This window comes from Chroicocephalus ridibundus, chromosome 12, assembly GCF_963924245.1.
Source record: "Chroicocephalus ridibundus chromosome 12, bChrRid1.1, whole genome shotgun sequence".
Lineage (NCBI taxonomy): Eukaryota > Metazoa > Chordata > Aves > Charadriiformes > Laridae > Chroicocephalus > Chroicocephalus ridibundus.
Genome location: NC_086295.1, coordinates 13799195 through 13810577, shown reverse-complemented (window position 1 = coordinate 13810577; position 11383 = coordinate 13799195). Strand labels below are relative to the sequence as shown.

The 11383-nt window shown below is 40.0% G+C and overlaps 1 protein-coding gene across 3 annotated transcripts; it reads right to left on the bottom strand.

Moving 5' to 3' along the window:
* Window positions 1-26: 26 nt before the first annotated feature.
* Window positions 27-11336, bottom strand: IFT52 (intraflagellar transport 52). 3 transcript variants are annotated; one of them, XM_063349615.1, is made up of 14 exons: window positions 11001-11336; window positions 9916-10003; window positions 9520-9649; window positions 8599-8674; window positions 8440-8511; window positions 7478-7604; window positions 6323-6478; window positions 5394-5480; window positions 4635-4703; window positions 3712-3866; window positions 2590-2677; window positions 1372-1480; window positions 718-863; window positions 27-132 (listed from the first exon to the last, which is right to left on the bottom strand). In XM_063349615.1, exons 1-14 carry the CDS (start codon window positions 11117-11119, stop codon window positions 85-87), a joined length of 1470 nt encoding a protein of 489 aa, XP_063205685.1. In that variant the 5' UTR covers window positions 11120-11336; the 3' UTR covers window positions 27-84. The 3 variants fall into 3 exon arrangements, with proteins under 3 accessions (XP_063205685.1, XP_063205688.1, XP_063205686.1); XM_063349618.1 differs by lacking the exon at window positions 11001-11336 and adding an exon at window positions 10596-10980; XM_063349616.1 differs by lacking the exon at window positions 6323-6478 and having other exon boundaries at window positions 11001-11332.
* Between the last annotated feature and the right edge of the window lie 47 nt (window positions 11337-11383).

Sequence of the window (11383 nt, the reverse complement as noted above, 5' to 3'; positions counted from 1 at the left end):
AGTATACTGAACACAGAGGCTGAAAAAAAATGGAAAAGTACGTTTTTACTAAAAGGTCTGTCTCAAACTGGGGAAAGCCAGGTCTCAGTTACCATTCTGGAATCCAGCTTCACTTGTGTCAGTATCATGTTCCTTAGGAAAGGAGAAAGGAGAAAAAAGAAAAAAAAAAAGGATTTTAACAATAGGGTAGAAATGGCAGGGTTTTGTCTTATCTAGACTATTTGAGAAACAGGGAATACTTGTTAGTAGAAACAGCTGATGTGCCAGTATGTTCCAAACAGACTCTGAAGCATCAAATTTACTATAAAGAATTATTTCAACACAGTACTGCCTGTGAGTAATAAAGCTGGTTTCATGGTTTCACGTCTACATTTAGCGTTAGCAAGCACTGTGAACATTCATGAGGGCACACTGCTGTTACACAATGCACCATTCATGAACCATATTGAGCTGACATTACCAAAACTACACTTGCATGTATTAATCCCCCAATTAAAATAAATGAGAGACTTAATAAATTGAGCACTACGCATTCTATACAGATTAACAGTCGTAAGTATTCTGGATTACACTTCACTGGTCTAATTTATTAGACAACAAATGTCTTAACACATCACTGTACCTCTTGCCTGTGACAAATGTGGCTGCTACAAAGATATATCGCTCCCAGTGCAGATACCATCAACTATTCACTCGCAATTCTGTAATTAAAAATACCTGATTCAGTTTCTTAAACTCAACCACTTGGAAGAAGATGTGCTCCAGGATATGTTTGGCATCTTGCTTCTCTTTTGGGAGTTTACTTGTTACTCCTAGAATATCACCGCATTTTCGTACATAAAACTCCAGGTCATCATCAGTACCTAAACAAACATCCCAAGGAAGAAAGCAGTTGAATATCACACCTATCCGTATCAGCTGGGCAAAAACTTACTACAAAGCTCCATTTCCTGTTGGCATTCTGGAAGGTTAAATCCTACAACTAAATTCAGTGGACTAGCCATGACGTATTCCTGCAGCTAGTACTTTCTCATCTTGATTAGACTTAAGGAGTGTTTAGAATAATCTTAACATTTTAACTTCAAAGCATAAAAAGATGCAAAATTAATCAGCAAGACTGTGCAAAGCAGTTTATGCATGATATAGGAAACAGCAGGCAGAAACATAATAAAATGTCATGTAACAAACAAAATGTCATGGTACATAGTCATGTTATCGATTTCCAAGGCCTTCCAATTTCTTGGCCCAGGACGAGACCAGTGGATTTTCATTAATGAGGCCCATGTTTTAAAATTAAACATAACGACAATTTTCCTCCAAGAACTTGGACTTTATATATAAATGTGTAAACAATCAGCCTGCTCTGCTTACATTTGTTTGTAATCTCTGCAAGACGAGCTTTCTCAGAAGAAAAAGTTTCATCCAAGTCAAACAGCTCCAGAGGGGGAGGAGGCAATTCTCTGAAAGCAGGTGGAAAAACCTTGAAGAGAATAATTAGCATGGTTTATTGCCAAATATTTTTCTTACACTTTACAGATCTCCCAGACAACCATTTTAGACTTACACTGGACTTGAAGAAACTGTTTATAAAGTAAAAAGCAACTCCAAAGACCACAGTACAGAGGTACACCTTTTTAAAAATTCTGCTTGTATTTTGCAAAAATAGGTGAATATTCCAAAAGAGTTTAGTCACAAGCATGCCAGAATTATCAGCTAGCATCGTAACTAGACACACTGCATTTGCTGTCTGGCTTTAGTTTTTCTCCATGAGACCCAGGTGACAGCCGAGACAGCTGAGGTACTAAGCTCACCATAACAGTTCACCTTGGAAACGTATTCATGTTAATTCCGATAAGGGTATTTTCTTTTTCATGCAGTCACCACTTATGTCACAAGCTGAACTTGTGTTTTTAAAGAGCAGCACATGAGACACTACTTTCAGTTGCACCCCTGCAGCTATAAGGATCCCAGTGACGATTCCTCAGTGGCCGAGGTAAAGAAGGATGGTGCCATGATGGCAAAACTCAAAGATACTCAAAAATACCTGCTTTTCGAAATAAGTTTGACACTGCTGTAACACGCGCTGTTGCTGCCAGCCCAAGTCTCTGCTGGTAAAAGTTTGGCCAGCCCTTGCTATAAAAGGCCAGTGCTCCACTTTCTACTTCCCTAAAGGAGATGGGAGATGGAAGAGCAGGACAGATGGGCTCCTCCCCTGGCAGCAGCCAGTGTATTGCTTACAGCACTGCTGCTTTCTGAAATACCACATTCTCTTTGCACAGTGAAGGTGGAACCAGCACCTCACCGGACTGGGAGCAGCTACGCAGCTGAAGGCTTGTATACAGACGGTATTCTCCTATGGTACCAGATGGAACATTTTCAAGCTCTGTTGATAAACTTCAAAAGCATAAATAAGTGTTCTTTCCTAAACAATAATCCCTGCAATGTATTCAACTCCCAAGTGACTAATTATTACAAGAGCATTTATCAATTTTTTTTTTTTTTTGAAAGGACTACGGAAATGACACACAGAGGTTTTACATGAAACAGAAGGATTCTCCGTGTGCTGTATGAGTGAGAAGATGTACTCACAGCTGGCTGGAGGACAGGTAGCGGAGTCTCAAATTGAGGCTGAATGAGTTGGAGGGGTTCATGCTTCACATTCAGCTGTTCATAAGCTCTGCACATGGAGGAGGACACAGTATGAGACAAGAAACGATACAACATCCATTTCCACTTGCATGCCATAAAGGCTATAGAGATGAATTTTTATGAAGACAACAGGGTCAACGTTATGCACAGTCATAGCATTAAAAAAATGCAATGTCTAATTTTAGAAGGACCCCAGAGAACTAGGTATCAATAATAACTGACTTCTACAGCAAGTAAATTAGTTAAAATTATGACAGAGAAGAAGATAATGATAGGTGGATATATAAGATGGTAGAAGAGAAGGAAGTCACACCTCTTCAAGCAACTTTTAAAGGGATGAACGAGCATGAGGAAAAAATGATCCCGTTCAAAAAGAGCAGACTTGGGATTTCAGAAAGGTTTTTCAGGAAGTCCATAACCAAAAGCTATTTTAAAATGTTACTTGTTATGGGATGAGAAGGGAGATCCCACTATGAATTCACATCTAGCAAAAATACAAGAATAGAGTAAGAAGAAAGAGTGTCCACAACAGAGTGGAGTTTCATGGAATCTGTGTTAAGCCTGCTACTACTCAACGTGTTCATACATGATGTGGGTAACAGCTGCGTTATGAGGGACAAAGCCGCTAGTGATACAAAACTCGTAAAACTGAGCAGCAGATAAATCTCAAGACACAATTATTGGTAAATGCAAAGATGAATGAAATGCAGCTTCAGTAAAGGCCAAGTAATTCAAAAGTGGAAAAACAACGAGCTCTCAGTTATCACTCCACAAAGTACCCAACATAACTGCAGACAGTTACACTAAAAGTATCAGGCCACTCAATCAGCAATAGTCAGAAAAAAACAGAAAACCATGTCAGAAACTACAGCTAAGACAAGAAGCAAGGAAAAACATCACTGTCACACTGCGCAAATCAATCTTCTGGTATCTCCATATTCAGAATGCTGCCTGTAGCTCAGCCTCTTCTGCTCTTAGGCAGACACAGTTAAGCACAAACAGAAAATGCAGAATGCACAATGGAAAAATAAATAAATAAATCAATAAATCACAGCTGCTGACTTGATAACTGAAGGGAGGGCAGTTGTATCCAGCTGATACAGGGATGTATCAAACAGCTTTGTGAAGTCTCTTGGGTTCTCATCTCCTTCTTGCAGACAGACTCGCAGTTGCTCAGACAGCGCGGCTGTGTCTGGGAGCATGGTATAGTCTGAAATCTGAACACACACACACACACACACACAGAGGTACACACACCTATGATTTAAAAAGACCAACCCATTGACATAGTCTCTTTCTAGTTTATCTCTCACCTAACATCTCATCTAGAAATAATTACTTCCCTCTTTATCAGCTATGACCATTTGCAGTGCAGCTTACTACATTAGTAGACTGTGCAAACTCTATTCTATTAGCTATAAAGCTACTCACCACGTGGACATTCTATCTGGATTTCTGTTAATTCTTTAAAATTAAGAGACAGCTTACTAGTCAACTGTGCAAGACTGTTAATTCTTTTTATGCAGAATATACAATTTTAACACAGATATTCCCAAATAAAAATAGTATTTGCATACATCCGTTAAAAAAAGAACTAAAGTTGATACACAGGTTGATCCCCACTCATATACAGAAAGCCTGCTTTCACTTCATGGACATTCCTCTTGTCCGAAGACTCAGAGCGAAGTGGAAACTTATTAAGCTGGAGCAGCAAATGATCTCATAAAGATGGGCAAATTGGGAAGAGTCTTTCACAAATGAAGTCTGCTAATGAACAGCAATCCAAGTCTGACAGAGATACAATGCCATTATTTTTTTTATGCCTAGTCCATCTGTCTACTCAATCTCAGACCCTGAATAAAGGGTCTGCAACAACAACAGCATCCATGTAGCTGTTAAGCATTTTGTGCCAAATACATGGTTTGCCAAAACCTGTGCTGCTGGATCACACTATTACTTACTTCCTCGTGATGGATCTCTCTTACCTCAGGGTCCTCCATATCCATCTGGTTTAAATGGATATCTGATGTTGTGAGCCACTGGAAAAGCACATCCTGGAGAAGGACAAGACTTAATTTCTAGAGGGTCCAAGTAATCTATTATAATGCTTAAACATTCATATTAAATCTATTAAATAACACAGCATAAAGGAAGAAAAAAAAAGGTAATAAATCAAAGAATATCTGGGGAGAAAATACAAGCTTTATTTGTATTTACATCTGGAACCAATGCTTCATGGCAATAAGCACACTTTGTATGAGGCACATACTTTCAGGAACGCCTCAGCAGGAAACTCCCCATCTTACACATAACAACATTACATACCCCACTTTGGAAAGCGCATTACAATCTCCAGGTATCAGGAGCTACATATGCAAACGTTTATTATTAATCATGTAGCCATAATCAAGGGCTAAGGAAGCTATGAAAAAGTAGTAAACAAAAAAAAAATCCCCTACTGAATATTAAATTTTTAAAAACAATAAAGTAGCAAACAGAAGTTGGAAAAGCTTTTCTGAGTCCTGTAACATAAATAATAAGCTATATCTTTAAAAACTCTTTCCTGCTACTTGTGCTCTAACAAATTCCTCAGGATGGTAGTATTGGGTTAGAATCTCCATACTGAATCCATTTCGTAGCTGCCTTGCTCTAAAACGAAGCCAGTGAACTTGGATTGCTTTGCAAGTGATGAGGATATCCACTAAGAAAACTTAAAAAAAACCAAACCAAAACAAACAACTTACCATGATCTTACCATTTTCTTCTTTATCTAAATACTGATCACTGAACATGTGGGAAGATCCCAGCGCTGCCATCTTTCCACCTTGACTCTACCAACAAAGAATACAATATAGCAAAAAATCCTTCAAAATCACAGTTTTAGAGGCAGTTGTTAATGCTAATTACAAAGTGATTTAAAGAAATATGAAATTTCAGAATAAGTAGTGACAAAAGTTTCAAACTTCGCAAGCTCACAAGAGCACAGCAGCATCGTAGGTGTATATGCTTTTAAGGTTCATAAATTTATTAAAAATACTGATCTGCATTTCATAAGAGTAGGCAGACAACTGGCTGGCAGTCAAAAAAAAAAAACAGAGAATATAATCAAAACCAGCTGCACTTAGGTTATTTTTGCAGAAAAAGAACACTCTTTTTTTTTTTTTTCAATCAAGCGAAAAAGAAAAGCGAACGCATTAGTAACTTTCTGCAACCCATTCTTCCGTGTTCAGAATGTCAACCTAGCGGCTAGTGACCTGCATGTCAATATAGCACGTAGTCATATCAGGTAATTAGAGAAGAGTCTGGTAATTTTATTATTTGTAAGATAAAAAAGTAAAATGCAAAATATTTTAATTTAGCTAAATTAAACATGCATGAAAACACATTCATGAAACATCTTTGGAATACTTCTCTAAGATCACCCCTTAATCCTTCCACATAAGAAATAGTCAGTTTTCAACAGAACAAGAAACCTGTAATGCTCCCTGCCCCAACTGTGAAACTCATAGCATAACATAACAATGGATACTGCTGTAACAAATTTGAAGATACATCAAACAAAGCTCCAGTTTGTTTAACAGATTTCTGATGTTCCATGTTTTGCAAGGTTTTAACCTGAATTCTACGTGCTTTACCCACAATAGCATAACTAGGTAGCATCCTCTGCTCTTACTTTCCATTCCTTCACCTTCTGTTGCTCTTCTTTACCATATCTCTCTTTCTCTCCATGAGATCTTGTTTTCCTTCTACCAAGTTTCTCTGCTCTGCTTGGGAGACAACCTCTGTCTCTGGCTTCATCTTCTACCCTTGTGTCTATAACTTCCTTGAGCTAGATAGGAAAAATGATGCCATCTATTTGACACTCATGTCATGGTATCGTATCAAATGAAGAACTATCAGTATGATGTGTAATTGTTTCCACAGCACAAACCTATCACGCTTCAGTGATCAATCCATGCGGCACACTTCATGAAAGTGCAAGCAAGTTATATGGATTTCCCTTACTGCTTAATTTAGTTGTTATAATTCTTAAAAAAAAAAAAACGCTCCTCTCCATACCGATTAGGTGAAGCACATGAGACCCCACATAAATAGGCACATCACGGGTGCAAAGTTAGGCATGAGTCTATGGGTCCATTGGATCTATGTGCAAATGTTGTGTGGGTGGAGGGATTTTATTATATCTTACTCTGACAGCTGCAGATAAAACGTGAGCAGCAAGTGCAACTCTAAGTTCACCTCACGTTGCTGTATTTGCTTTGATTTATAGGGTTTATTTCAGCTACAATATGGGGGAATGAAGATATCAAAAAACACAGTAGTGTTACAGATTAATCAACATAGTAAAAATGTGTCAATGTGTTTATGTTCATAACAATATTAATTCTTTGTACCCATAAACCACTACTAGAGTTTTTTATAAATTGACAGGGTTGGACGTGTAAGATAACTTAAAAATCTACTATTTCCAAAGTGATAGTCCTCTTCCTTAACTCAGTATGGCATATTTATGAAGCTAATAATAACCTTTCTTACTGAGCGATCAATAAAACAGTGGGGAAAAAAAAAACCCCAACTTTAAAGAACTAAAAATATCCATTTGTCAACCAAATAAATATATAATCTGTGCTGACCATCAAATTAATTCTCCTCTAAACCCCATGCAAAGAAGTTTTCCATAAAAGAGGGAGGAGTCACTAGGCTCATCTGGAGTTTGCAGATGCATCAAAAAATAGCAGTGGGTTTGTAAGTACTCCCAGAAAATCCACTCACAATTTCCGTGTGGGGCAGGGGGAGAATGCAGGGTTTGTTACACGCAGAATCATACCTCGTGCTGATAAAAAGCAAGAATAGGCCTGTTGAGCGGGAAGCAGACAGATCCCGTTGACAGAATAGCCACCGCTGGTTTCATCACATTCAGTGTGGCACCAAATGGATACACAAAAGTGAGCGCTCTGCAGGAAATACGGGAACTCCTTAAGTACCTGCACATATCAGGTAGGCCAGACATATTTATAAAATATGACCAACCGTAATTGCGGAACACCAAGAGGCATGGTTTCAAACATTCAGATCGTTATAATGACATTTTAGTCTCTTTCTACAGGTTTTTCCGGATTCCTTAAATAAGGAACAAAGAACACTCTTGATTTCTGGATGCACACTCTGTATCCGAGAGAAGGGTAGTTAACTCAAAGAAGAATATATATTCTGGAACAAAACTACATAAAATGTTTTTAAACTTACATTTTTCCTTGTAATCGACCACATGGCCATTTATTAGTCTAAAATCTAGCTGCAAGGAAGAATACAGACATTTCTAGTTATTTACTGAAAAGCTGCGTTCTTCTCAACGCCTTTTCACTCCTCTGCAGCACAGACAGATGGAAAGCGAAAAACTGCAGTAAATATCTATCTTACCCTGGATTAAGGCTCTTTAAAGATGTAGGATTGCTCGTGCCTGCAGCCAGACCACTTACTATCTAGAGGTTATTCATATTTACATTGTTTAATCAAATTCAAATCCACAGACAAGGGACAAAAACAGATCTGGTCAGGAGAGTAGTAATTCCCTTCAAAACCTCTCACTCTTGCTCCTCTATTGGTTATCAGGCGTTATTAAACACATTCTCCTTTCCAGATAGAACCTTGAGGAGCAAGAAGCTGATGTAAGAAATACATCAGAAAACCTCAACACAAGCACAACACGCTCCTGCTAGATTGCAAACCTGCTAATTCCGAATTATTCTAAATCTTTTCACATTAGCTTCCTCACAGGAAAACACTTACTGTGAGTCATGTCCACTTCCATCTTCATCTGTTGTCTCAAGCAATGTTTTTCTTGCAGCTTCACTGATTCCCCTACGAGATGTTGAAAAGCAAAACTTACTGAAAACAATACGGATTCTAAGAGTTTACTGCAAAGATTTATATACCCCAAATATTTACCTATTCAAAACTCCATCAGAGATCAATGCTTCTTTTGGGTGGTGGTACTTGTAATATACATTTCGTACTACAGCATCTTGAACAAAGTAAGAAAATAAAGAAATTTAAATCTTAGCCAATCGATCTGCTAGATATAGCAAAGAAAAATGAGTTTAGCTCTCAGAATTCCTAAGTGTTTGCTTCTAACACCACAAAGCTGGCATGGGGCTCCCAAAAGAATTCAGATCAGCCTTCTCTACTGTTTTCTTTTGGATGTACAGATTTAGAACAGGAAAATATTTGCAAGTTCAAATAAAAATGAGTACGTCTCCATGTCTTCTGCAAAGCAAATTCAAATTCTTTTTTTAGACACCTTCCAAAAGCACGATGAATCTAATACTGCTGATGCAAAAACACAGGCATAGTCTAGAAATGCCACCAAAGACCCTAAAAACATTTTATGTACACTGAGACACAGTTGTTTTCTTTTTTTCTTTTTTTTTTTCCCCACATTGCCAGAAAAAAAACTTAATGAATGGCATTTTATTGATCTGCTAAAGAAAAGTGCCGCTCTTTATTCAGGGTGAGCATGAAGTGATTCAACTCATTCAAAAACATAGAAATAATGTCTGAAATGAAAGGCTTTTTAACCAAGAAATGCCACTAGAATTATTTCTTACTAGTAAATACCATTAAAATTGACAACTATGGCAAAGGAATGGAGATGGCCGAGCTGTTATCAAGGTACTGTCTCCATGGAAAGCCCTTGTTGTGCTTCAGTTTTACTCTGCCATGTACCTGTAGGTTTCAAGAAGAAATACCTCTTCGACCAACAGGGACTTTGTGAGAGGGATCTGCTTGGCTTCTATCTACAAAGGCTGAACCCGCTCTTTAGATTTTGTTGACAACAGAAGAATAAAAGTTATCAGTGAGCCCCATTACCATTATTGAAAACGATCCCATATTCTTCTAACAAAAAGTTAATATTTGTGCCATATCGTGTCTCTCCGCCTTCTCTGAGCATCACCAGGATGGCTCCACCATCCTCCAGGAATTTCTTCAGAACTGAAAACTAGAAGACAGCAGAGATCCAGAAAAAAATACATGTGAAAGAAGCTACACACAAGACTGCAGGAAAGTTATATGGAGATGAGGGAAAGTAAATGATTCCATTTACTTGCAATGAATATAATCCTATCAGAAAAGCACTCAAACCTCAATTAGTGTAAACTCACATACAGCAGTACTATTCCATATTCCTCTGTGATGTTCTTTTCTATTTCACATTAAGCAGATCTTGAAACGTGACTAATTTGCAAACAATTATTGACTTCTTACCTCAGCAGCACTGAACTTTTCTCTTGGCCCTGCTGTAATCCACAATTTTACCCCAAACAGTTTCTCGGATGTGATCTCATCTTTCAAGCTATGAATAGATTAATAAAGACACGTGTTATTCTTGGATATAGTCCTGAACCACAACTTAATTTCCTTTTTTTCTTTTTTTTTAAGAAGTAGCAAATAAACACAAAGCAATCACTTCAGTCACTTCACATCCTTTTCTGAGTTTAAAGTTGACAGTTCCAGTGAAAATAACCCTTACACATTTCAACCCATTAAATAGTAAAGCCCCTCTAACGAGGTACTGTGGCAGATCCAGAACTGGTATAAACTGTCATAGCTGCTATTAAACTTTGCACTTGAGGAGCTTCCTCTTATTCTTTTTTCTCTTTTTGTGTAGTGGACAGATACACAATATAATATCTACAAGAGGTGATTTCTTTTTATCCTAAACTCTAAATCAAGATAGACTCAAAAACTTGTATCAGGACTTTTATCCTTATAACTTATGCTCTGTCTGTTCCACAGATAAAACAACAAAAAGCTCCAAAGACAACTATGCACAGCGTCCGACAGTGAAATTACAGCTAATGCCACAGAGTGCAGTCAATGCAAGAGAGGTGTTCGCTTACGACAGCCACTCAAGACACTCTGGGTATTGGATGCAGACCAGGAACCAGTTTCAGTCTCTCTCCGGGGACCGCGGGTGCCCTGACTCCTTTCCCGGGCTGCGGCCCCTTCTCTCGGGAAGCGGAGGTGAGGACGGGGAGGTGAGGCGCATCCACACATCCAGGCCAGGCTTGATGAGGCTCCCAGCAACCTGATCTAGTTAAAGATGTCCTGCTCACTGCAGGGGGGTTGGACTAGATGACCTTTAAAGGCCCCTTCCAACCCAACACATTCTATGATTCTATTCTATGATCCTGGGCTGAGGGAGGCCTCTCCTCCACCAGCTGCGAGGAGCCCAGGTGCGACTTCGGCCCTGCAGGTAACGGCCCCTCCGGCCGCGGAAAGGCGGCCCCTCTCCCGCCCCAGCGCTCCCGGGCAAGCTGCCGGGAGGGACTGGGAAACCCGCCCCTCACCTCTGGATCTTCCAGTTACCGCGAAGCCTTTTCCGCAAGGCTTTGTAGCTGCTGGCGAGGGTGAACGCCTCCCCTTTGGACGCGTTGAAGACTATGGCGTTCCGCAGGCCACTCTCCATAGGGTTACCCGGGGAGGGGGTGGGCTACCGAAGGACGCCAGCTCTGGGGACGCCAAGCGAGCCTCCCACGCCCCTGCTCCCCGGCGGGAACCGCGGGGCCGGGGTCGGAGGCCGGGTCGGGGCCCTGCCCGCCGCAGCGGCGGGGAGAGCAGGCCCGGCAGCCGTTACCCGGCGCGCTCCGCCTGGCAACGGGACGGCAGCAAGGGCGCATGCGCGGAGGGCGCTGCCATGGCCTGCTCCACGGGGGGGGGGGGGGGGGGGAGG